General features: G+C 39.7%; 1 protein-coding gene across 3 annotated transcripts in view; it reads right to left on the bottom strand.

Moving 5' to 3' along the window:
* RPGRIP1L (RPGRIP1 like) overlaps window positions 1-25,477 on the bottom strand; it is a 146,671-nt gene that overhangs the window by 89,015 nt on the left and 32,179 nt on the right. For 2 of the 3 annotated variants that reach the window (XM_074968601.1, XM_074968600.1), the window contains exons 8-13: window positions 24,898-25,003; window positions 19,502-19,648; window positions 18,030-18,103; window positions 13,126-13,265; window positions 2,253-2,359; window positions 1,969-2,019 (exon numbers count right to left, since the gene is read on the bottom strand). In XM_074968601.1, coding sequence (XP_074824702.1) covers window positions 1,969-2,019; window positions 2,253-2,359; window positions 13,126-13,265; window positions 18,030-18,103; window positions 19,502-19,648; window positions 24,898-25,003 — 625 coding nt within the window. Of the gene's footprint in view, window positions 1-1,968; window positions 2,020-2,252; window positions 2,360-13,125; window positions 13,266-18,029; window positions 18,104-19,501; window positions 19,649-24,897; window positions 25,004-25,477 lie in introns of those variants that run through there. The other variant, XR_012641553.1, reaches the window with a different exon arrangement.

Genomic DNA, 25,477 nt, shown 5'->3' with positions numbered 1-25,477 from the left:
GGCACTTTTGAAAATCAAGACAACTGTCATAAGTGCCTAAATACAAATTTAGGACGCTAATGTTCAGCATCCATTTTTTAAAATCTTTGTCTAAACCTGCTTCTCCAAAATTGGTTTCTGATTTTTTGTAGTATGAGAAATCCGATTCTTGGATGTCATGATCTTATTGTGACATATGTATCATCCATCATAAGAACGTCACTCCCAGCACTGATACCTCCCTCTACCCCTAAACCCTTACCAAAAGAGAAAGTTACTAAAAATCTTTTAAAAACCCACCCCATGAGTGTTTTGGACCCAAAAAACAACAAGTGTGAGAGATTCTTTAAAGCTACTTAAGGACTTTGCCAGTGCTACTGATTTTACATGGAAGGTGCTCATATACTACTGTTATGGGGCCCAGTATAAAACCCAAAAATTCAATCAATCCATCAGCTAATCCCAATGTAATTTGTTACTTTGATTTTATAGCATTTGGATTATTACAGTTTTGAAGATGATGACGTCATCAGTGTAAATTTAATCAGATTAAGTGCTGTTTGTCAATTCTGCATTATTACAGGCTCATCCAAAATATTCAGACTAATGAAAATACAGAGTCCTGTCAAGTTCAGCAAAACAGACCGTATGGGTGTCTCATGGAAAACACTGAAAAATATTGTATTGTAGATACAATTCTAATTATGTTATTATTTACTTTGTTTAGCTTTCTTTTTAATTCCCTGCTTTATTCTTCAGGATTAATGACATCTGAGAGGATTGCTTTTCTATTGTGAGAGCACGCTCATGCAGAGGTATATTTATCACCTCTTTTATTCAACACATATATATGGGCTATTAGGCAGGCTGGTGAGGAGACATGAGTTGGAATATATTCTCAAATATGGCTTATGTGAGGCATCTTTATTATGGGGGCTGAATCACGTATTAGTTAATACAGAGTTATTATTCTTGTGGTGCTTTCTATGCTTTTTTAAAAAAAACTGGTATGACCCCTGAAGTCCAGGTCAAGTGACTGTTCTCCCCCCCTTTTTTTATTTTAAATGAAGGAAATCTATATGTATAGAAAGAGTTTTAGTTGGAAGACCTCATTGGCTTTTCACCCAAGATCATAATCCTTTACACTGCCTCAGCCACTGACACTAGGGTTTTCAATACTAGTGGGATATTAATACTTTTTCTATTCCAGTCTTTTAAAAAAAAGTTTAAAATAGTGATCTGTTTGTTTGTTTGTGGATCTTTCGATTTTAGAAATGGTATTTATCTTTAAGAGTCCAAGATGGATCATATATAATGTAAAAATGTGAATCTTTTAAAAGAAAAAAAAATAAATAAAAAGGATTCGCCTGAACACAGGAAACAATCTTTTCCATTCATTTATTCTCTTTCACTTCATTTCAGTCTTGTTGTAAACAACAGAATTACAAATGATGTGCAAGAGAAAAAAGGATTTTTCTGGTTCTTTTATAAATAAGCAGGAACAGGTGTTCAGGCACCAGAGAGCATCTTTTTATCGTGCTTTCAGAGCTTAACCTTTTAGTTTGGAGTATACCTCCATTGCCTTCAAAATTAGTGAGCGAAAGGTTGTTTTTGATCAGCACTGTGATAGGGTAAAGTGATAAATAAACAAACAAAGAGCAACTCTTTTCACTGGAAAAAAAAAAAGGTAAAGTTTTAAAAGCAATTGTCTACTGATCTGGCCTAATTCACTTTTGGTGTTATTATGAAATATGTACATAACCTAAATAAATTTCATCCTGCCGTCTTTTCCTCTCTCCCTTCTGCTTTCCTGTCACAGGAGAGTGACATATGCACATGTACGAACAAGAAGCACTAGCTACTAAAAGATGCACAAATGATTCACCTCTTGAAGGCTGAGGCACTGTGTAGAGAACATGCAAAAGTCATCACAGAGTTAAAAAGTAGAGTGGGACAGACCAAAAAGTGATCAATTTCTGTATAAGTTACCTTTATAAGCATGAGAGCTTCACTGAGTTCTGCCATTTCAATATCACTCTCCTGAAACAGAAATAGTCAATAAAAGGTGTTATCAGATGTGAATGAATGATGGAGAGATACATTCAGAATAACATGGTGCATTCTCACTAAACATGACACTTTGCCTGATATCATGAATAAATAAACTCCATCATACTTCTGCATTCTTTTGGTTTTGCTTTTAAGAGTACTTGCCATATGCATAAAACATAGAAAGCTTTTTTTGGTCATTTTCTAAACAGAAAAAAGTCTACCTTGGTGAAAAACTTCATGCGATTTTTCAGTTCATCTAGCTGTTGCTTGTGTTCCAGATAACGCAACTGCAGTTCTTTGTTCTCTTGGGTCAGCTTCTCATTTTGGTCTTATTAAACAAAAAACAAACACCATACTCCATTTAATCCAATATAACTCAAAAAGTTGTGATACTGATTTTCAAATCTACCTCTATATAATAAATGTATTTTTAAATATTTGTCCCCCATTCCTTATACGTAGCAAGTCATATGGTCTTAGCTAGTTGAAAAATGAGGTTGAACATTGGTTTTCTTGACCTGGTAGTTGGAACTAATATTGGGAGAGTTGTTCTTACTGATATTAAAGCTCAACTCAATGCATTAAAAAAAATCTACATTTAAAAAGGAGCATATTGAAATACAGGGAAACCTTGATCATCATCACACTAAGTATTTTCAACTATTTTTGTGTGATATTCTTAGTCAACCATTAACTGATCTGGCATGGGGTGTAAAGATTTCCCCAAATTATCCACTAACATGCAATTCTTTCTGTATCAATAGCTAGCAAGCTTTAATAGGAATTTTGCATCAGTAAGGATGAAGTAAAGAAACTTCAGGATTAGGCCAAATGATTTAAAATCAATTTAGTTCTACCAGTGCAACTTTTCTAATATACACCAGTCCTACATTTAAGCCTTTTCCAAATACAGATGTAGAAAATGTCTACCACTCTCTTTGGTTTATTGCAATGTTTTCTATAATGTGTATTCCTCCTCCCGTGACTATCTACTGAGGGTCCCAAAATTATATTCCCTCACCATTTGCTGTAATATTATACATTCATTTTCTTGGTTGGAGATACAGTCAACTTGATGTGCAAGCATTAGCTTTTGCAATTCCCATTTGTACTAATAGGAGTTGATTGGATAAAACACTACACATTTAGTTGAGAGTATATCCTTCTCCTTTCAAGAAAATAGTCTCTGACAGCCTCTTAGTGCTAAGACCTTTTCTGTTGACCTCAAGACATGCTCCATAGCTTATCTATATTTACAGAGTTGCTTTTTAGTTCTGAGGACTAAACTCAGCAGATACCAGAGATCCTAGTTCTGAAGGTTTCAAATACTGGCATTAAACTAATTTTTTTTCTGTATTTATATGACACAATCACTAAAATTAAGGGAACTCATCAGCTAAATCAACTTTCCTGTATACAGCCATCTCAACTGATATGCCTTTCAACCCAAAAATCATAATGGGCAAACACACTCTCTCCCACTACAAAACACTCACTTTCAATTGCAATACAGAACCACTAGCAATGGTTTAATTCTCTACAACCATGGAGAAAACATGGAGTGTGTGTGTGTGTGTGGGGGGAAGCAAATACTCCTCCCCAGGCACACAAATCCTGTGGTGGTGGCTGCACTAATAGCAACAGCAGCACCACCTAGGCCTCCTTCCCCCTAACACAAGGTGTGACACGAGCAGTCTCTCTAGGCTCAAGAAGACATCACTGCATCAATTTACACTTGGGTTACTGCTTAGAGGGTTATCTTCACAACTCTAAGTGCTATAGAAACACTCCTTTTCTTTTTGCGAATACAGACTAACACGGCTGTTACTCTGAAACCTATCTTTCTTATGCAAAAGCTTAAACTTGTGGGTAGCACGTGGTCAGGAAAGATCCACCTCATGAAAGTGGGTGAGAGGACTTTTCAAGCCCTTATATACTAATTACATACAAGCAAATGAAGTTAAATTGATGTCCTTTAGGTTGAAAAGTCAAGCACTCGAGTTAAGAAATATTCCATATGGTGCTCTCAAAGGAGGGGACTGGGCCACGGAGACCGTGTTCTGGGGGTGAAGGGAGGGTTGTTGGGAGAGTGCCCAGCCCAGCTCTCTCCCACCCTCCTGGAGAGACTGTCTACTCCATGGATTACTTGTGCAGTGTGTGTGGTATTATTACTTCAGTACCAGTAGGAGCCCACCCTTACATTAGAATGTTAATGTTCTGTTATTACTTTGTCAGGCTGACAAAATTTTCCTGAACAATGCAAGTGACAGAAAGGAAGAGGTGATTTGCCAAAGATATGCTCTAGGAATTATTTTGGGGAAGTTCTGTTGTCTGTGTTATACAGGAGGTCAGTCTAGATAATCAGAATGGTCCATTCTGGTCTTGGAATCTATGAATTTATGAAAAAAGTTTCTCTCACTGAAATCTGAACAGAATTTCATGGAACAAACTTAAGGCATTTCTCAGACCCACTCCTTACTTCTAAATTAGCAATAATCAGCAGCTTCTGCCAATCACAACAGTCTTGTATTCAAAAGTAGCAATATTTTACTTTTTAAAAATTATGTCCTTCTAACACAGAATTATTTGCCAGCGTGTAGGAGAATATTTTGGCAAAACAAACAATTTTCAAAGCCCTTTTGTGCAAATATCCTCAGCTGTAATCACTATACACATTGTGCTGATCCAGGGGTCGGAAACCTTCATCACGCGGCCCACCAGGGTAATTGCTGGTGGGCCGTGAGACATTTTGTTTACGCTGACCGTCGGCAGGCACGGCTCCCCACAGCTCCCAGTGGCCGCGGTTCGCCGTTCCTGGCCAATGGGAGCTGCGGGAAGCGGCAGCTAGCATCTGTGCTGATCTATGCATTCCTGTTAAAAACAGAAAGAATTTAAATAAGCTGGCCATTAAACCTGTAGTTAATTTAAACATTAGATAGTTTTTAAATATTCCTTCCCACATATTCACAAAATCTGAAACTCATCTGCACCTTGAATAAAAATTAAGTCTGTATGTTCTCTAAATGAATACACTGAGCTCTTCATGCCAACCCATCAGTGTTAAATTGAAAGTGGCGGTGGAGAGGAAAAATGAAAAAAATGGTTAATAACTTTTCTGTAACTGTTGTTCTTTGAGATGTGTTGCACATGTCCATTCCACTTCAGGTATGTGCGCATCCAGTGCACTAGTATCCGAGATTTTCCCCTTATTAATATCCGTCAGGTTGGTGCACGTGCTCTCTGCTGCCTCATGCTTGTACAATGATATAAAGGGCGAAGCTGCCCTGACTGTACTCAGTTCCTTCTTCCCAGACAGACTCCAAGAAGGGTGGGTCATGGAATGGACATGTGCAACACACTTCAAAAAACAGGAGTTCAAGCTTTACAAATGTCCAGAAGAGGCACTTCAGCTAGAAAGGCTGCAAAGGCTGTGTGTGACCTGGTTAAATGGACTAGCCACTTGTTTGGTGGAGTTATATTCACCATGTTCTATAGCACAAACATATCCTGGAAGCAATCCATGATGAGAGTCTCTGAGATGAGACTGGAAGACCCTTCATCCTGTCCACAAGTGCCGCAAATAGTGTGAGGACAATCTAAACAATGTAGTCCCGTCCAAGTAGAATGCTAACACTTTCCCAACATCCAGAGTGTGGAGTTTCTCCTCACCTTTTTGAGCATGAAGCTTAGGGAAGAAAGTTAGTAAATATATTGCCTGATTGATGTGAAGTGAGAAACCACTTTGGCCAGAAACTGGATGAAGGCGTAAGTATATCTTGTCATTACAGAAGATTGTATGTGGTGGGACAGATACCATAGCTCTCAATTCACCTACTCTCCTAGCCAAGGTAATTGCCATCAAAAAGGCTATCTTCATTGAGAATGGGGCAATGAACAGGTGGCCAGCAGTTCAAAGGGAGGGCCCATTAATTTTGCTAACACTAGTTTTAAGTACCAAAGGGAAAATATATCTCCAGGTAGAGGATCCTATCTGGTCCAGACCCTTCAAAAACCCAATTGACATGGGATTATAGAAGAGAGAGCAATCATCACTCGGAAGGTGGAAATCTGAGATAGTTGCTAGGTGAACACTGATGGAACTAATGGCAAGAGCTTGTTGTTTCAGGTATAACAAAAAGTTCAGCTCATATTGTATTGAAGCTTGGACTGGGGAAACCCCTTTTTACTGAGACCAGATGGAGACTCTCTTCAATTTCGATGGATAAGAGTTCCTAGTAGAAGGCTTCCTATTATTCAAAAGGATGTTTTGAACAGATCTCCTCCTGAGCTGTTAACCATGGAGCATCCAGGCTGTAAGGTGAAGGGCCTCTAGGCTGGTATGGAGAAGGAAACTATAGTCACGTGAGATCAGGTCTGGGTCTAGGAGTAGCGTCAATAGAGCCCTGGCTGAGAGGCTTAGCAGAGTACAAAACCAACGCTGGTAAGGCCATGTCAATACTATAAGCATCACTCAAGCATAGTCCTGCTTGATTTTTAACATTCTGAGTAGGAGAGGAATTGAAGGATATGCATTCATGAGATTATCTTTCCAGAGCAACAGGAAAGCATCCTTATGAGCAGATGAATTCTCTGTAACTTCAAGTCTTTAAAACATGATTTGAGGACTTCAGTAACTCAGCCAGAGGTTAGGGGGTCTATTACAGAAGTGGGTGGGTGAGTTTCTGGGGCCTGCAATGGGCAGGAGGTCAGAGGAGATGATCATGATGATCCCCTCTGACCTTAAAGTATATGAGTCTTTGAGAGACCTGCTCGTGAATCAAACCGATGACACTTCCTGTCGATGCAGATTGCAAACAGGTCAACATGGGGAATTCCCCACAGTTAGAAAATGAACCTGACTGTATCTGGGCAGAATCCACTTGTCTGTACTTGTGAAAGACCTACTCAGTTGGGTCTGCTGGACTGTTCTGTACAGCCAGAAGGTGTGAGGCTTTGAGATAGACTGAGTTGATACAAAAAGTTCCAGAGCAGCATTGCTTCTTGGCAAAGAAGGGTCCATCTGGCCCCTTTCTGTCTGTTCACGTAGAACATGGCTGCTGTATTGTCCGTAAACACTAGTAAATCCCTTCCCTTGATATGGGGAAAGAAAGTGTCATAAACGACACGAATAGCTCTCAGTTATCTTATATTTGTATGGAGAACTAAATCTTCCACCTGATCATAGTCTTTGAGTCTGCAAAGATTCCACGTGGGTCCCCCAATCTATGAGCAGAGGAGTCTATAAATAAAGTTAAAGTCAGTTAAGAGGAAGCAAATGGAACGCCTACACATACATTGGATAGGTCTATCCATTAGTGAAAAGAGGCTAAGACACCACGTATATGGGTACTCAAACCACCATATGCAGTGAATGATAATTTGGGGAGTACACAAAGCTCAGCCAGTACTGCAGCTTCCTAAGATGAAGCCTGTCATGTCAATCCATGTAAGTATATGTCCCCATATGTCCCAGGAGGCCGAAGGAATTCTGAACTGTTGCAGTAGGATAGTGATGTGGCTTGGAGTTCCTCTCTGTCTGTGTCAGAGGGAGGCCACTGTGCTTTGCTACACCACCTAACGGCTGAGGGCTGATCAACTGAGGATTAGCAATGTAAGTCAGTAAGGAGTCTGTAGCCAGCCCTCTGGCTGGGGTAAGCAGCAAACAGTGCCAAGCTCAGCCCTCTGGGTGGGGCAGAACAGAGGCAGTCTGTGGCCCAGCTCCCCGGCCATGCAGATAGCAAACAGGCCTAAGTCCCCTGGCTAGGGCAGACAAATGAACGCAGGCCATCCAGCCTAAGTTGGGGAGGCTGCAACCCCAGGATGGGGACCTAGGCCCATCATACTCCACTGGGTCTCATCCCAGGGCTTTAGCAGTGGCGGGGAATAGCACCACTGGGTCAGTGGGGATCCTGCTGAAACCATGGCTTCAGCAAACACAACTGGACTAATGTCTGGTTTCCCTGGGCTACTTCCTACCCTACCTAGTCGTAGGGCTTCGTTGCTCACGGGCCGTTGGGCTCCTAGGCAGCCAGCAGTTCCAGCAGCTCCTTGGATTACTCGCTGAGCAGCAGCACCTCCAGATACTTGTTGGGCAGTAGCTCCTCCAGATATTTGCAAGACAGCTGCTCCTCGGGGTGTTATTCCAGAGACAGGGGTTGACACAGCTCAGTCCCTGGCTCAGGGCTAGCAGCAAGGTAGCAGCAGCATCCGACTCCTTCGCTGTCTCTCCCTCAACTAAGCTGCAGGACCAGCCTTTTATACGGCCTGTTCCTCCCCTCTGCTTCCGGTCCAAGGGGCGGGCCTGGCCTGGCTCCGCCCACCAGGAGATGGGGAGTGATTCCTCCCTGTCTGCGACAGAGGGAGGCCACTCTGCCTCGCTACAGATAGGTCTTCAGCTGTAATGAATGGCCAGCATCATCTAGAATCCAGTTTGCGGGAGGAATGTCCTTGCTTCCACAGAATCAAAAACTGATCCTATAAACTCTATTCTCTGAACACAAGAGCATTGACTCTTCTTTACTGATCAGCAATCCTAGCATGCCAAAGGTAGATTGGATCATTGCCATGCTGGACAGTACCTGGCTCTTGAATCAGCCTCTCACCAGCCAGTCATCCAGGTACAGAACACTAGAGCTCCTAATTTCCTCAGGAACACAGCCACATGCTGTGTAAAAACACACTGAGCTGCAGAGAGGCCAAATGGTGGACTGCAAACTGGTAGTGGGATCAGTTGACCATAAAACTGAGGTATTTCCTGTGGCTTTGATGTATTGCTACATGGAAAAGTGCCTCCTTTAAGTTGATGGCAACCTACTAGTTGCCAGAATCCAGGGAGGGGATCATGGAAGCCAGAGTGACCATGCAAAACTTTATTTTCTTTAGATATCTGTTGAGCTCCTTCAGTTCTAGTATTGATCTGAAATCTCCTTTACTTTTTAGATTAGGAAGCAGCAAGAATAAAACCCCTTTCTTCTGTGAAAAGGAGAAACTTCTTCTATGGCTCCCAACAGAAGGGGAAATTGTACCTGCTGAAGGAGAATTCCTTCATGAGAGTGGTCCCTGAAAAGGGACAGAGAAGAGGGGCAGAAATAAACTGAAGGGTGTATCCCAATTCCACCATAATTAAAAGGCTATGAAGCCTATCATCAATATGCTGTGAAAAAAGCATTGGTCCCTCAAAAGGGAGATACTGAATGGTTCGTCAGACCTCCTGAAGAAGATCGATAGCCATGAATATCTATGCATTATAATGGCCGATGCCACGGCTCAAGCAGCAAAATCTGCAGCACCCAAAGAAGCTTGAAGAAAGGTCCTGGCCACCATCTTTCCCTCATCCACCACAGCTAGAAACTCTTGCCTGGCCTTCTCTGGCAACTTGTCCATAAATTTTAAAACATTGTCCCAGAGGGAGAAATAACCCTCCAGTAATTCTTGGGGATTAGCAATGCGGATCAAGCTTCTTTGCATCTTTTGATTTTGCAGTAAATTGCAGCAGATTGTTCACCTTCAGTACTGAGCCTGGTACCAGGAGTGGCTTCTTGTGGCTCTCAACAGGAAGGATTGTGATAACTACTGTAACATGTAGAGCAGGGAGGGTGCAAAGACGATCTGGAGGCAGCTGGAACCCCCCAGGGTTCCAATATGGCCAGTGGTATGGTCCCAAAACCCAATTTCTTACAGCCTAAAGTTCTCTAATGGCAGGCCAATGCGGAGCTTCCACTGGATACCAGGGGTGAAAACCCCTCAGAGAGGAGCGATGGCTAATGTGACGTGGCTGACACACATACAAGCCAACTTCTGACTCGGAACCAGATTCATTTGACCAACGAGGTGCAGCACCTTTTGGTGGCAGAGAGGACAGCATTGGAGAAATCATAGCTGATTTGCCTCTTGACATCATCACATATGAGGGTGTATTTGATTGTCCAGAGGTGCCCTCGGTACTGGGTGCTGAATGCTGGTAATTGGCAAATCTATACAAGTGTCCATTGGTACTGGGTGAGATGTTTCATGAACTGCTGGTGAAGCTGGTAACAAGAGACTCAGTGGATTACATGCCGCAGCATACACCTGAGGCATTGATGACCCCGGTATAGTCTCTTGCTACTGAGTCAAAGATGGCAGCACTACTGAACCAGCTGGTGCCATGAAGTCGGTATCAGTGGCCGGTATTGGCATTGGACCTCACCTGAGGGGCTATTTGCAACAGAGAGTGCCTTGGATTTGAACATACTCTACTCTTTATTTCGGCTTGTTTGCTGGACTTTGGTTCCAGAGACCTTGATTTCTTCATTGCCAAATCCTTCGATGCGGTCTCCTAGTGTCTTTTCTTTAGTACCAGAGAAGGAAATTGGTGTTGAGACTCAGCCAAGACAGGGAGAGTGCTCCTAACAAAAGCAGATGTGCTCAGTACATGGACCAAAGAGGGGGGCTCCAAGGGTGGGCCCAGGGTTGCTCCATAAAAAAGTGCTTTAGCCTAACCTCCTTGTCCTTTTTAGTTCTGGGCTTAAAGTCCCTCCACATTTGGCACTGTCCATGATGTGAGGTTCTCCTAGGCACTTCAGGCACCTGGAGTGCAGGTCACTGACTGATATCGGTTTCTTGCATCCATCGCAAGGCTTAAAGCTCGGGGACCAAGACATGCCTCAGTACCAGACACCAGTACCCAAATGGCGGGAACTGAAGAGTATACTAAGTACGCCAGCAAAAGGAAACCTACTAGTAAAAGCTAAGCTAAGACTAAAGCTATTAGACAAGTACCAACTATATACGATAATAAGAAAGGGAAACATTTCCAGTAGCAAGGTAGAATACTTTGTCAACAGTCACGGGTGATAAGAAACTGAGGGGGATTGGGGTCAGTTCTGCCCTTTATACAAGAACAGCGTGAGACAGCAGAAGGTGCAGGCGCCACCCTGATGGGTACTGCTAAGGGAAAAATCTCTGATGATAGTGCACTGGGCGTTCACACGCCTTAAATGGAATGGAAATGTGAAATCACTTGGAGAAGAGGCAATTATCATCATGCACAATCCGCTCCTATGGATAAACTAAACTATAGTCTCCCAAGAGCAATGAGTGCCTCTTTTGTTTACTATTTTCTTGCTTTCTTCCCACCACCACATAAACATCCCCTCCCAACATTAACCATGAAGCTTTTTCATTTGTATTAGCCATAAAAAACGCATTACAGAGCGTGAAATCTGGTCTCCCCCTATGAAATCTGGTCTTTTGTGTGCTTTTATGCTACACTATACAGATTTCATGGGGGAGACCAGCGTTTCTCAAATTGGGGGTCCTGACCCAAAAGGGAGTTGCAGGGGGGTCAAAAGGTTATTTTAGGGGGGGTCACGATATTGCCACCCTTACAGTGCAGAAGTAAGGGTGGCAATACCATACCATGTCATCCTTTTTCTGCGCTGCTGCTGCTGGTGGCGGCTCTGCCTTCAGAGCTGGGTTCCCGGCCAGCAGCTGCTGCTCTGCAGCTGCCCAGCTCTGACAGAACCCCCACCAGGTCGTAGCATGCTCGGATACATGACGTGGTCCAAGACGAGATCCTATGTGCAGAGATGGAGAGGCCTTTCATCCTTTCCACTATTTCTACAAAGAGTTGAGGCGACTTGCAAAATGGTTTTGTCCCTTCAATGTAAAAAGCCATGGCCCACCCAACATCCAAGAAGTGTAGGCACTGCTCTTCCCTGTGCACATGCAGCTTAGGGTAAAAAACTGGGAGAAAAATCAGTCAGTTGTAGTGGAACTGGGACACCATTTTGGGGAGAAATTCTGGATGTGGGTGTAGCTGAACCTTATCTTTAAAGAAAACTGTATATGGGTCTCCGCAGTGAAGGCCAGGATCTCTGATACTCATCTGGCTGACGTGATGGCCACCAGAAATGCAACCTTCCAAGAGAGGTGTAACAACGAACATGTTGCTAGTGGCTCGAAGGACGGACCCATCAACTTTGATAAAACATGGATCAGGGTGAGACTGGATCTCTCATCTGAGGAAAAACTCTTCCCAGGCCTTTGAGGAAACTGCTTACCATCTCGTGAGATAAGATCGATCTCTTGTCGACCTTAGTGATGATCCAGTCCAAAGTGGGATGGTGAACAATGGGGTTCAATTCTGGGAAGAGTGCAGGTGGAATCCTGTCACTTGGAATAAGTGCCCACAGGAGACACTAGCAGAGATATCACATATGCAGTTCATCACTGAGCCATCACACCTTTCTTAACCAATACACTTTCGTGCTTCGACAACCACACTGTACTCTTGCCTTAGACTGTTTGATCAGAAAGCCCTAATTCCCAACACTTAGTTTATAGACTAAAGACACACATGAATCAATGTTTTGTAACCTTTATCTTGAGGTATTTTATCCATTCTGGTATCAACTAAGCTGCAAATTCTTTGGCCCCAATCCAACAAAGCACTTAAACACCTGCTTAACTTTGAAGTCACTGAATCTACTCACAACCTTAAAGGATCAGATGATGTCCTGCTTCACAGGAAAAAGGCTAACTGGATAAAGTGATCAGAAAATCAGAATAAAAAAATAGTGTGGTAACTGGATTTGTACCCAGCTATGAACAAAAATTAATGTATATAGAGAAGATTAAAAAATAGCTGGCCACATGAAAGGTGAAATAGAGACAACTGTACAACCTCCAAATAATTGTATGGTATATACACAACATAATATAGTGCGTGGAGTCTGAATAACAGTGGCTCATATTTTGGGAGGGAATGTCAGATACGCCCTCTTGTCAGAGAGAAGTTATCACAGTGAAGGATGACAGTGAATAGGAAGCCTGAGTAAAAGCAGGCTTAGAGTGAAAGCATTAATGCAATTTTAAAATCCCAGTGGATATAGCTTCCCCTTAAGCACATGCCTAATGGGATTATGTATGTGATTAAATGTTAGTCATGTGTTTTAGCACCTTGCTCAATCAAGGTCTTGAAGTGTGGCCCATAATCACCAGTTATAGGAACTGAACTTTTCTATGACATGCATACTGGGCTAGAACTAGAAAGGCAGAAGAATCTTGCACATGCAGCACACTGAGAAAAAGACTGCTATTTTATAAATATACCTCTTTCTAGTTTCATTCTGTCAAGGATTTCACTTTTGTCTGCTAAGTCAGACTTTAAGGCAGTCTCAAGTTGAACAATTTGTAACTTCAGTTGCTGTTCCTTTAACTTCCATTGCTGTTCATGGCTCACACTGAAGGCACTGCAATAAAACATGTGGCATGTGAAGAACTTTTAAAAATCAACTTCGACAAAAATAATAAAAAAAAAAAGCTTTTAGTGGCACAGAGACTACTGTCATCATGTTTTAGGAATTAAGTAAACATATGCTGGTCTGCTGCTGTTGAAACCAAGGCGCCTTTCTCAGGCTGCGGTTAAAGAACATGAAAGAGTTTGTGGGATGAGCAAAGGAACTGGCCTTAATTTAGAGCTCCAAAGTCAGAAAAGTTGGCAGTGTGCAGCATTTGTGGGACTAGAAAAGGAATTCAGATGCATATTCCAGGGGAATCCACAACTCCAAACCTCAGCAACAGACAACTGACAAAACCATTCTTTCCACATACAAAACCTCTTAATGCAGAGACCTGTGATTACCCACCTGATCTCTTTTAACATCTGTGAAGTATAGAGTCTAAAGCCCTGTTGCCTGTTCAAAGAAATATTGACTATAAAGTGACAACAGTTCTCATACTGTAAAATTATTCTGATACTGATTAAGAGGCACTTACACAAAGGAGTCTTGTGTCCTATTAAAAAAAAAGTCTAAGGGACAATAATAACTATTTTTGTTGTAACACATTATTTGGTTCTATACCAAAAACCTGTAGGCAACAGGGATGGGACACAGAATTAGAATTTCTGAAACCATCACAAAAAATTATTGAGTTTGAACCAAGAGTAAACATATGAAATGATTCACAGTTAGGATAGAATATGTAAAGATAAATGCAATGTGTTTTTGTATAGTTAACAAGATGAATGCTACTTTGTGCTGTTCACATCATTATTTAATAATGCACTCATTGACTTACAAATGTTCTCCTGGGCTCTAGCCAATCATAAACCAGCTTATTCACCAAAGTGTAAATTGCAAAAAATGTTCTGCATTTTTGTGAATAATCTGAAACTGTACTTTAACTTCAATAATATATGAGCCAACTCCTCATGAATCTGATCTGAAGAAACTAATTTCAACTGGAATAGGTATGTTTTTCCATGGCTATATGTAACAAAAACTACAACCAAAAAAGTCCCAAACCCACACAGCTCTGCTCTCCACACCTAAATAGAAATGGAAATTGGATGTCTCAATAAATTGGCTGTGACAGAGTAAAAGTGAATTTACATCTAATGAATCAGGATTAGAATTTGTATAAGGAATTGAAGTAAGAATTATTGTAACACGAAATCTTGACCCTACTTTTTAGCTGACTAAAATAATTCCAAGATATTAGGGAACATCTCATGTTTTCCCTGAATGCAACAAGTGAAAAGTTAAATGTTCACCATTTGTTAATTTTCGATGCTATTAACATATTCTACAAAGAAATGAATTTGAGAGGCAGTGTGGCCTAGTTATTCAGTGTTTCTCCACTACTGGTCCATGGACCGGGCCAGTCCATGGCAGCCTCCTTTCTGGTCCCTGAGATTTCCCTGACAAAGTTTAGGAAAGCAGAAAGCCAGTCCCTGGTATCAAAAAGGTTGAGAAACACTGGGTTAGTGGGCAGTCAGAAGACTTGAGCTCTATTTCTGGTTCTAAGCTGCTTTGTGATTCTGAATAAGTCACTTCCACCTCTCTGTGCCTCTGATTCTGCTCCCACCACTAGTCTGTCTGGTCTATTTAGATAGGAAACACTTCAGGACAGGGACTGTCTGATTCTGTGTTTGCAGAGTGCCTTTTACAGTGGAGTACTGATTTTGGTCAGGGCCTCTTAAGTGATACGGTAATATAAATAAGTAATAATGTGTACTTCTCCCTCCATGACTCTTGTTTTGGAGAGGTTTCCTTGAATCCATGGTACCAGCAACTTTGGGAAACATGTAGTCTTACATTATTCATGTTTTGACTGACTAACTAATGTGAAGAAGGTATTACTTTGACGTAAATTATAACTAGTTAAATCTTAAACAAAAAAAGTCATATGTCCTCAATCTTCACTTATCCAAAGAAGCAGAAGAAGAAAAAGAAGAAATTGCAAGTTTTTGTGAGTATGCTGCTACGTAGGTTTCCATCTATATTCACTATTACTACAGCTGTTTAATTGCTACATAACAAAATACAGGTCCACATTATTTCAGTTGTCAAAAATACTATGCTCCAGTGCCCTTCATACCAGCACAAAGGTCACCAATAGTTGTTCTGCCAGTAATATCAGAATTTGGATTATTTAAATTAAGAACAAATTTAGAAGCCAGTCCTTTCCAAGCCCACATAACGCGAATGTTAATATGTATAAATTAGTCTGAATTCAGTCCATAGCTATCTTCTCCTCTAAATTTAGGGTTACATTCCATTTGAATTTATGTGGGATTTCTTTTGAAATTATTATATTCCACCACACTTGGAGCCATCTGGGTAACTATAAATGGTAAGCCACATCTGAAACCATTTCCTTTGCATGGATTGTGTGCATGACCAGATCTGCATTACAAGAGCCTATGAAAACAATCCATACCACCCTGTTATTCATGCAACTGGTTTTCTTGGATGTTGCCTAAATAATAAGACTTCACTGACAAACTCATACTTGTGTAAGCAGTGTTGTGGTAGCTATGTTGGTCCCAAGATATTAGAGAGAGAAGGTGGGCAAGGTAATATCTTTTATTGGACCAACTTCTAAGTTTTCAAGTTTACGTAGAGCTCTTCTTCAGAAGCTCGAAAGTTTGTCTCTCTCACCAACAGAAGTTGGTCCACTAAAAGATATTACCTCACCACGTTGCCTCTCTAAAACTCATACTTGCTCTCTGTAAAGTCTTGAGGCCAAAGCCTGCACTCCTGGCTTCAGCAAAACTCCCACTGACTTCAAAGGATGTTTCTGTGAATAAGGCATAGGTAAGGAATGCAGAGTTTGACCCTGTTATTTTCTAGCTCCTACATCATGATATCAACCCTTTGGCATCTGTGGTCACTGGTATGTCCACTGCTAGCAACAACAGTAAATATAGGGGCAATCCATATGTGTAACCACATTGGAACTACAGAACCAAAGGTATAGCACAACCAGTTTGCTTCCAGTTTATTTGCACTGGAAATTTACCTGTCTTCACTGGCTTTTTCTCTACAATATAATCTTTTATATTTGAAGGGACAGTGGAATGAATTGGATAAATGAAGTTATGGATGAACAGAGGGGTTATCTGAGGGAGGGAGGGAGGAATAACCATGTGGCAGTTAACCGGGGGTTTCAGTTTACTGGGATCTGGCGAAGTAAAGTTTTAATTTATCAGTTTATTTTAAAGATCTGTTCCTTTTAGTTGCCCCACTTAATCTTGAAAGGCAAGAGATAACTTCAAAACAAGATTACAAGCTGTTGCTTTACCAAAAGTTATTTCTTTGCATTACTGAACAGGAGGAATTATGGCGTAATAAGAAATATTAATTCACCATTTAAAAGCCAAAGGAATCCACAACATCAAACCTCAGCAACAGACAACTGACAAAACCATTCTTTCTATATATAAAGCTTCTTCACATAGAGAGCTGTCATTACCCACTTAGTCTTAAAACAATCCTTAAAAGCAATTGCTTCTCAGCTTTCACCTATTTACATTTTTTGTTTATTTCTTAGCATGAAGGTAACAAATATAACAACTCAGCAAATAATATCAGATGTTATTGTATTTACTTCCCAGAGGTCCTCTAAGAGTTGCCAAGTTGACAAACTGCAAAATACAAGTTCAAAAATCATTTATTTATTTTTGGGGGGGTGTGGAGGGAGGGAAGAGAAAAAGACTTCTAGCATTCTGGCTACCTCCCCAGGAAACTAATTAACTTTACAATATGTCCCTTATTATTTTAATTGTTCTACCTGGACAGAAAAGGTCATGTTCTCCTTCTATTAGAAGAAAGACTGTTGCCTTCAATACATGAAAAGTTTATTTCTACATCACTTTTTTCTCATTAAACTTTTGCAAATTGACTAATTATTTCAATTTTCTATTCTGCATTAGAGACTGAGTTGCACCTTATCAACCTTCATGTTCAGAAGATTTAGCATTTTAATGTTTTATTTATGTGATTTTAAACACTGCTGACAGGATTTACACAGGCTATTATCTCCAAGAGCCTTCACATAAGCTTCAAGTAGAACCAGCACAAAGGAAACAATGGCTATTAAAATAAACACAATTAGAAAATGTCACCAAAACTATCACAAACATTAGCCTCACTTCACCTCTACTGCAGGGATGGGAGGAGTAAATCAAGAAATTATTATCCAAGAAAATAAATTTAATCTGCAGAATCCTACGTCCAGAGATACATGGATTCCTTATCATTCAAAAAGCAGCCACTTACACTGTTTCTAATGTAAATTCACACCTACTCCTGAACATCTTGCTTGATGGTCAAAATTATGCAACCTATACTACTGACTGTTCCTTTAACGGATTTTTTTTTACATGAGTTTAATACCGTAAGAGCACTGGATTGACAGTCCTAGAGGCTCAAGCCCTTTCTTTGTCAACAAAATAGATGCAACACAGGCATGGCAGCATAAGTTTCTATGTACACTTATGGATAAGAGAATCCCTAGGAACTGGAGTGAGAAATAGGTGTGTGTGTGTGTGTGTGTGTGTGTGTGTGTGTGTGTGTGTGTGTGTGTGTGTGTGTGTGTGTGTGTGGAGTGAGAAATAGGTGTGTGTGTGTGTGTGTGTGTGTGTGTGTGTGTGTGAGAGAGAGAGAAAAGAGGAGCTAGGAAACAAGAAAAAGAGTCAAGTGACATTACAAAAATCATTTATAATTTACCTGTTATATAGTTTATCATAATTTTCCTTTAAAAGATCCCTCTCCTTTTCTAGGTCATTAATTCTATCCTGCAGCTAAAATGAAGAAGAAAACTACATGTAATGCACAGCACAGGAGAAAATAAAAACAAGTTATAAAGGTGATTAGCAAAGATCTGTAGAAACTGTCAAACGTGTTTTTAATTTTTTAATTCAGCATTGTGTGCAATAGTCTCTTAGAAGCATAAAAATAATATTTTTCTTCCACCAGTATATCTCTACTTGGACAACAATTACTTTTTTCATGTTTATGGAGATGAAATTAACAAGTCTGGTCTGTGTTTAATAACAGCATCTAATTACACTGTGGTTTATGTCAAAAAGATTTGTTTTTGGCACTAACAATTGTGATGATCTTAGTACTGTTCTAGGAATGGTGTTAGCTAGTTAGTGGCTTCTGTTTAGTTAATTTTGTTTTGAACCAGCCAAACAAAAACAGATATTATAAACTGCTTGCTTTCAAAATGTTTATTGAAGGGAGATAAGAATTTTAAAGCCACTAAACATTTAAAAAAATTAAGAACTTTCCCAAGTATATTATAACTATTTAGAGGTTAAACTCATTATATGGGATGAGTTTCTTTAAGCTTAAGCTTTGTCAATGTAACAATAAATTCACAATGAGCCAACCTTTAGGCATGACTAAATGTAGCAAGATATACAATGGAAGAACCTGAACTATGATCCTGCAAACCCCTTCTCCTGCACATAGTCAATGGACCTACTAAGGGAATAAGGAATGGACTGAAGGATCTGGTCCTAAGCCTGGATCAATGGTGACTGTGGCACGTCTATTCTTCTGGCAAGAGGAGCTCAGGAACAGAAAAAGTGATTGATTTGAACTTCCAGGTGGAAAGGACAGTCATCTGTTATGTGAAAACATCATTTAAAAAGATTTTAGGTAGATGTTCAAACTTGCTGTAATTCAAAAATGTGGTGCTAAGAAATCTCAGTAAAAATTAATCAAGAAAATATGTACTATGGCTGTTTTTTGGAACAAGTATTTCCAAATACTAATGCTTACCTGAATACTCCTCTAACTTTAAGCACGTCTCACAAGCATAGGAAATATTTTGAAATGTACAATATCTCAGATACATGTAACAGAACTCACTATATTAAAATAAACAAATTTTCACCAATAAATGAAGTCAGCCCAATGTCACCATGAAAGTTCAAACGTATGCAGAAAAACAGAGGTCAAATATGTAGACGGCCTATTAAAACAAGCAGCAAGTGTAGATATAATTTCTAGACATATGGAGTCAAAAGTTAAATCTATACTATACTTTCTCTTAACCAAAAAGAGAAGGGGCAGTGATTTGCAGAGCAACATTTAGATAATCTTTTTAATTGAAAGTATAATTCTCTCACTAAATATTTCCAGAATTAGATTTGAATGTAGATCAGTGCCTGAGTCATATGGAATCTCACCTCTTCTATCCTTTGTTTTGAAAAAGTCATCGACTGTAATTCTTTCTCAAGATGGAGGCACTTTAAACGCTGTTCTTTAAGCTGCAGACTGAGTTCATTCCCGTTTGCCATTAAAGCATCATGGCTGGCCTTAAGGTTCCTTTGATTCTATAAAAAGGAATGGAGAAGAAAAAAAGAAAAAGTTAAGCTTCCAATAACAACACAATGATGAAATAATTCCTGAGTTATAAATCTGTATATATTCAAATGGTAGCTGATCTTGCAAACCAGCACATAATACACATTTTCAACTCAGCCAACAGGAGGCACTCTTGAACTAAGTTTGACCCTGACCCCCTGTAGAAACTGAAAGATCAGTGTCAGCACACATGGCCAACAGAAAGGTGGTGTTTTTTCCTCTCCTCAGCATTAACATCTTACAGTTAGTTGTGATGAGAAGGACCAAAACTACATCTGTTAAAGCAACTAAAACATTTTGCTGTGGTTACGGTGGTTAGATGTGCTGACCAAAAACACTGCAATAACAAGCAAAAGTTAAAGCTGACCACAGCTATGCTAATCGCAGAACTTGACAGCTCTGCTAACCCATAGTTTTAGATATTCATTTGATTTATATTCACAATTCACTCAGATACATTTCCTTGGAAATGATAATTTAATGAAAGGCTTACAATTTCTTTTAAAATTTAACCTACATTGTTGGATTAAATGTAGATACTTTAACCATCCTTAATATTAGTGTAAGATGCTGGTAGAACCCCATTTCCAGAATATTACTGATGATTATACCCCTCATATTTCACAGTGTTTTAGTAACACCGATTCATTATAAAGAATTTCACTGTAAATCACATTCAGACAAATATGGCTGTTAGGCTGTTTTGTTTCTGGCCAGTCTGCTATTTAACATTCTCTAAACCCAACATGTAATTATATAAATATAGGAGTCTTTTATGGATGGTTTTGGATGGGGGAAGTTAGTTTTCATGTTTTCCACAATTCTATGTCATGTAATATTTTCAGGAGTTTAAGACAGAAACTGATAGAGAATTCTGTGCAATTTTGTTCAGTCTTTTCTGAGGAGTCTACGTGCAGAATAACTACTCTCAAAAATGACTTAAGAAAAAAAAAAGTCATCCACTTGATCTTTCACCGCCCATTTATCCATAAAATAACCCTTATGTAAAACAGCAAATATGGCAGATGCTCTCATACCAGAGAAATCGCAGAACAAATTAAGTATATTATCCATAGTCCTCATCACTTATTTGCAGCCTTTGATTCCTTTCTTAAGACAGTTATATAACTGCACCTGTATTCCTTCTCTACAGTCCAGCGAGGGCACCCACTTTAGGCTTCCAGCGCCACAGCCACTGCCTTTCTTGGGGGGAGGCACAGGTCTCTCCACCTTCTGATCAGGGGATTTCCAGGAAGAACAGCTCCCTAACCATACTTTGGCTTCACTAGAAACAGGCAGACAGGCCTGCTTTGCTTTCTCCTCAGAGATGGCAGAGACAGTGTAATTATCAACACTTAGAAATTACCACAGTACTTTCTAAGCATGTACGTTTATTCTTAAGGTAAGAGCATTACAGAGAAAACATACTAAAAACAATCATACAATCTACACCCATGCCAATAAGCTTACCAAAGATCACCAACAAGGATTCTTGGTTGGTGATTAGTCTATCAAACCCCACAAGTTTTTTTCCTGTGATTACAAGTTCATCACAACTTCAGCTCAGAACAAACCTGCTCATGTATCTGAGCCCCCTCCTATCTTCAGTTTGGGTCTTTGAAGTGACCATGAATAGATAATTGGACAGACAATAGGTTTCTGTCCAAGGTGCGGCTTCAAAAGAATGGATCCCGGGGTGGGTCATTTGCATTCCCCCTCCTCCCAAGTATTTCCTAGAAATCCCCCTACTTTGCGTAGCACATTGTTTCAAAGAGTCCTTTCAAGCGCATAACACATCCTTGGGTTTATATTAAATAATTTAACACAATAACAAATAAGTATTTGCATTTTTAATATGATGAACTCCTAAAATTAATTCCAAAAGGTTAAACTATGCTATTGCAGGATATTGTCATATCTGTCACACTCCCTTGCCTTCTTCCCCATCTTATATCTCTGTACATTATTTCTTACCTTCTTTAAAGAGAAAAAAACCTGACAAAATATGTTGAGAACTCTCTGTCCCACCTTCTTTCCACTCATTTCCCTTCTTCTCAAACTCCTCTCCTTTTCCGCAATCATCAGCCTTGATGTCCTCCATTTCTAATCTCTTCCCTTCCAGCTTCCTTACTTACATTACCCTTTACTCAACCCCTCCCTTGCCCTACTTCTCAACCTCTCATTATCCTATGGTTTTTCCCTCTCTCAAAATATATACGCCCTCAACTCTCCTATCCTCAGTAAATATATAAATACATAAAAATCCCTCAATATTACCTGCATTTCCATATACCACCTCATCTTTCTCCTTCTCTTCATCTCTCAAATCACTGAACATACAGTCTACAATCAATGTATCGATTTTCTCTTGTCCTAGTCTGTCTCAGATCCCTTCTAATCTGGCTTCCGACCTTTTTAAACTTTACTGAAACTTCATGCACTAGAATTTCTAATAACCAACTTCCAGACAACCTAGGGCCTCTACGGCTATCCTCATCTTCCACAATCTCTCAGCTCTTTTTGATACATACTGTCAATCCTGCTCTTGATATCTGGGGTGAAAACCTGGTTCCATTAAAGTCCATGGGAGTTTTGCTATTGACTTCAACGAGGTCAGGATTTCACTCTTTATCTTCACTGGTCTTTCAAGATACAGTCTTCTTCTGGCTCTCCTTCTACAACTCTGTCCATTCTTTCAGCATCTCTTATAGTGGGTTCTCCTCCTCTGCTCCCCTACTCTCTGTGGCAGTTCCCTAGGGCTTTGCCCTTGGCCCTTTTCTGTTCTCATTTTATACCCTGTCTCAAGCTGGTAACTGGGTTGGTGATTTCTAATTTTTTGGATTTCACTGGTGTCTGGCACTTTATCCTTTGGGTAACATGCCTGCACATAAAAAGATAAAGGGCTTGATTTTGATTGCACTTACACTGGTGTAAATCAGGAGTAACTTCATTGAGATTAATGGTGCTACACTGCGGTAAAAGTACCCCAGAGAATCAGGCCGCAGAATCAAATTGGATCTCAATTACATCTGTGCAATCAATAGTTGCCCTGGGGTAAGTGAGAGCAGAATTAATTCCTTAGAATTAAAACTGGAAACGACATAAAATAATAATTTAGCAAGTTTCGCTCTACGGTTCATGAAATCAAGAATATCAGTTTTAGAATCAAGACCTCTTTATTTTTTTAATATTCATATAAGGGATAGTAAATAAATAATCAGAAGAGAGTTTCGGGGCCCCTCAGTATTTCTAAGCAGACTGCATGATTCGTTCATCCAGACGGCCCACACAAGGACGACTGTCACTATATTAAAACACTTTCTCTATGCGTGTATGATAACATGGACATATTTCAGGCCATTAGCTAGAGTAGGATCTTCAGCTTTTATCATCCCCTGGTTGCACAGTAAATGTGCTGGTCCAGATTAAAAGGGAAAATGGGTAGATAGTATTTGCATTTCAACTGGTGGAAACTGAAAGTACATATTAATTAATTTCAATATTTATGAAAACAAATATATTTCTGAAAAACACATCACTACTGAATGGTGCTACACTATCAATGTGTGCTGGTTTGCTATTCACATTAGAAATTCTGTGCTGTTTTCTATGATTAGTTACATTTCATAGTTATTACGAAAATTGTGTGTGTCTTATTCACTTTTTTTCAGGATGATAACTTTATCTCAGGGTTTTCTGGCTGTAGCAAATACTTTGCTTTGTTCTTTAAGTTTAAAGACACCCATACAAACTCATGATGGAGTTATAGCCCTCTACTTCAGTTGCTTGTTATTTATTCTGTATTAACCAATCCCTTATTCTGCACTGTTAATGCTGCAACTGTCCATCAAAGATTTCTTTGGCTTGAAGTTTTAAAAATGTGTCACTCTTATTTCAGTAAGTTTTCTGGCTTAGAAACTTATTGTTTGTTGGATCACTATTTCAGTTTGCACCTGTGAAGGAAGTTTGCACATGCATAAAACAGAAAATCTATTGCTTATAAGAATTTGAAAGAAAGGTTTAACTTCAAAAAAGGCCAAAGTATTTGAATAATATTTCACTTACTATGACACCCCTGTCAGATGTGAGAAACAACAGCCGCAAACTATACCCCTTATAAACAACAAATATATCTGGTACTGCTGCACTTTAAGGAGGGGGACCCCCTCTAGGCGGACAGGTTCATTGCCTGAAGGGTCCAAACAGCACAGAGGGGAAATGGTTAGCTGCCTCACTGCCATTGTCCCACTTCTACCTGGACCAGCACAGGGCCCTCCATCGGTATACGTGAGAGGGGAAGTTGGAGAAGGCGGCAAGGATATGGACCTTCAGACCATGTATGGAGTCCACCATGTAGCAAACAGCCTTGCTTCTGGTGGTTATTTTACAGAAAATTATGCTTCATGTGATATAAACTTGTCCTTAAAAATGGTTTCCCTTATATTATAGGCCAGGGGTCGGCAACCTTTCAGAAGTGGTGTGCCGAGTCTTCATTTATTCACTCTAATTTAAGGTTTCGCGTGCCAGTAATACATTTTAACATTTTTAGATCTCTTTCTATAAGTCTATAATATATAACTAAACTATTGTTGTATGTAAAGTAAATAAGGTTTTTAAAATGTTTAAAGAAAAGAAATACTTGTGGCACCTTAGAGACTACTCTGAAACCTGTTAAAATGTTTAAGAAGCTTCATTTAAAATTAAATTAAAATGCAGAGCCCCCCGGACCGGTGGCCAGGACCCGGGCAGTGTGAGTGCCACTGAAAATCAGCTTGCATGCTGCCTTTGGCACGTGTGACATAGGTTGCCTACTCCTGTTACAGACACAAGTAAAAGCCAATCCACGAACAGCCACATTTATGTTTTATCAATACTCAGCTCCAGCCCCATATTTCAAATTCACACTGAAACCAACATTTGTTTTATGAAACCCTGTTTTAGAAAGTTTTCAATCATTACCTGAGACAGCTGGAAATCTGCAGTTTACCTGTATAATGAAAACTGGACCACACCAAACCCTTGCACTCCCATGTATGAGCTCACTGCATACAAGCAAGATCTGTAGGGCCTGCTGGACCCTTCTGCAAAACTATTTTAACACTGGAAACATTGTAAATTTCAGGTAGCATGCGTGCAATATTTTATACAATCAATTCTCAAGTGTTCAGTGTTGTCATATGATGTGAGAATGGAACGTTACTGATTGCGAGTTAGTTACCTCTTGAAGCTGAAGAAATTTCCCTTCCATTGCTGCGAGAGCATCGCCTTTTTCCATCAGTTGTTTGTGGAGTTTTATCATTTCCACATTGTCCCGAATGTTTAACCTTCAAAATTGTATAAAAAATAAACTCAGTGAGATATAAGGTACAATAGCAGTCTTATTAGTTTTGCCTTGAAAATTTAAAACCTCTTGCAAACCAGTTTTTCATGGCTTCTTACTTCCACAACACACTTGGGGGAAGGTTTAGCGTGTAATAGCCAACTTAATTCCTTCTTTTAAAATTTAAATTATAGATTTTAAGTAATTCCACGTTTTACTGGAAGATGACATGTAAATATCAATCGTTATTTGGACACGTTTGTTGACAATATCAAAGCTACAGATATACTGCAGTGCAGGGAGTAATCCTATGCTTAAAGCAGAAGGATCATATGTTTTGCAAACTATCCACTTTCTTTAAAAGAATGTGGTCATAGGATTACTACTTATTGGAATTTCCTCTCCGAGTTTAAACTTTTTAAATATTTCCAAGAAAAGTGACTTAGCATTTTACACAGATAATACCCTAAGACCAGCA

The sequence above is a fragment of the Natator depressus genome, chromosome 12 (assembly GCF_965152275.1).
Source record: "Natator depressus isolate rNatDep1 chromosome 12, rNatDep2.hap1, whole genome shotgun sequence".
Lineage (NCBI taxonomy): Eukaryota > Metazoa > Chordata > Testudines > Cheloniidae > Natator > Natator depressus.
This window is presented reverse-complemented; position numbering and strand designations above follow the sequence as displayed.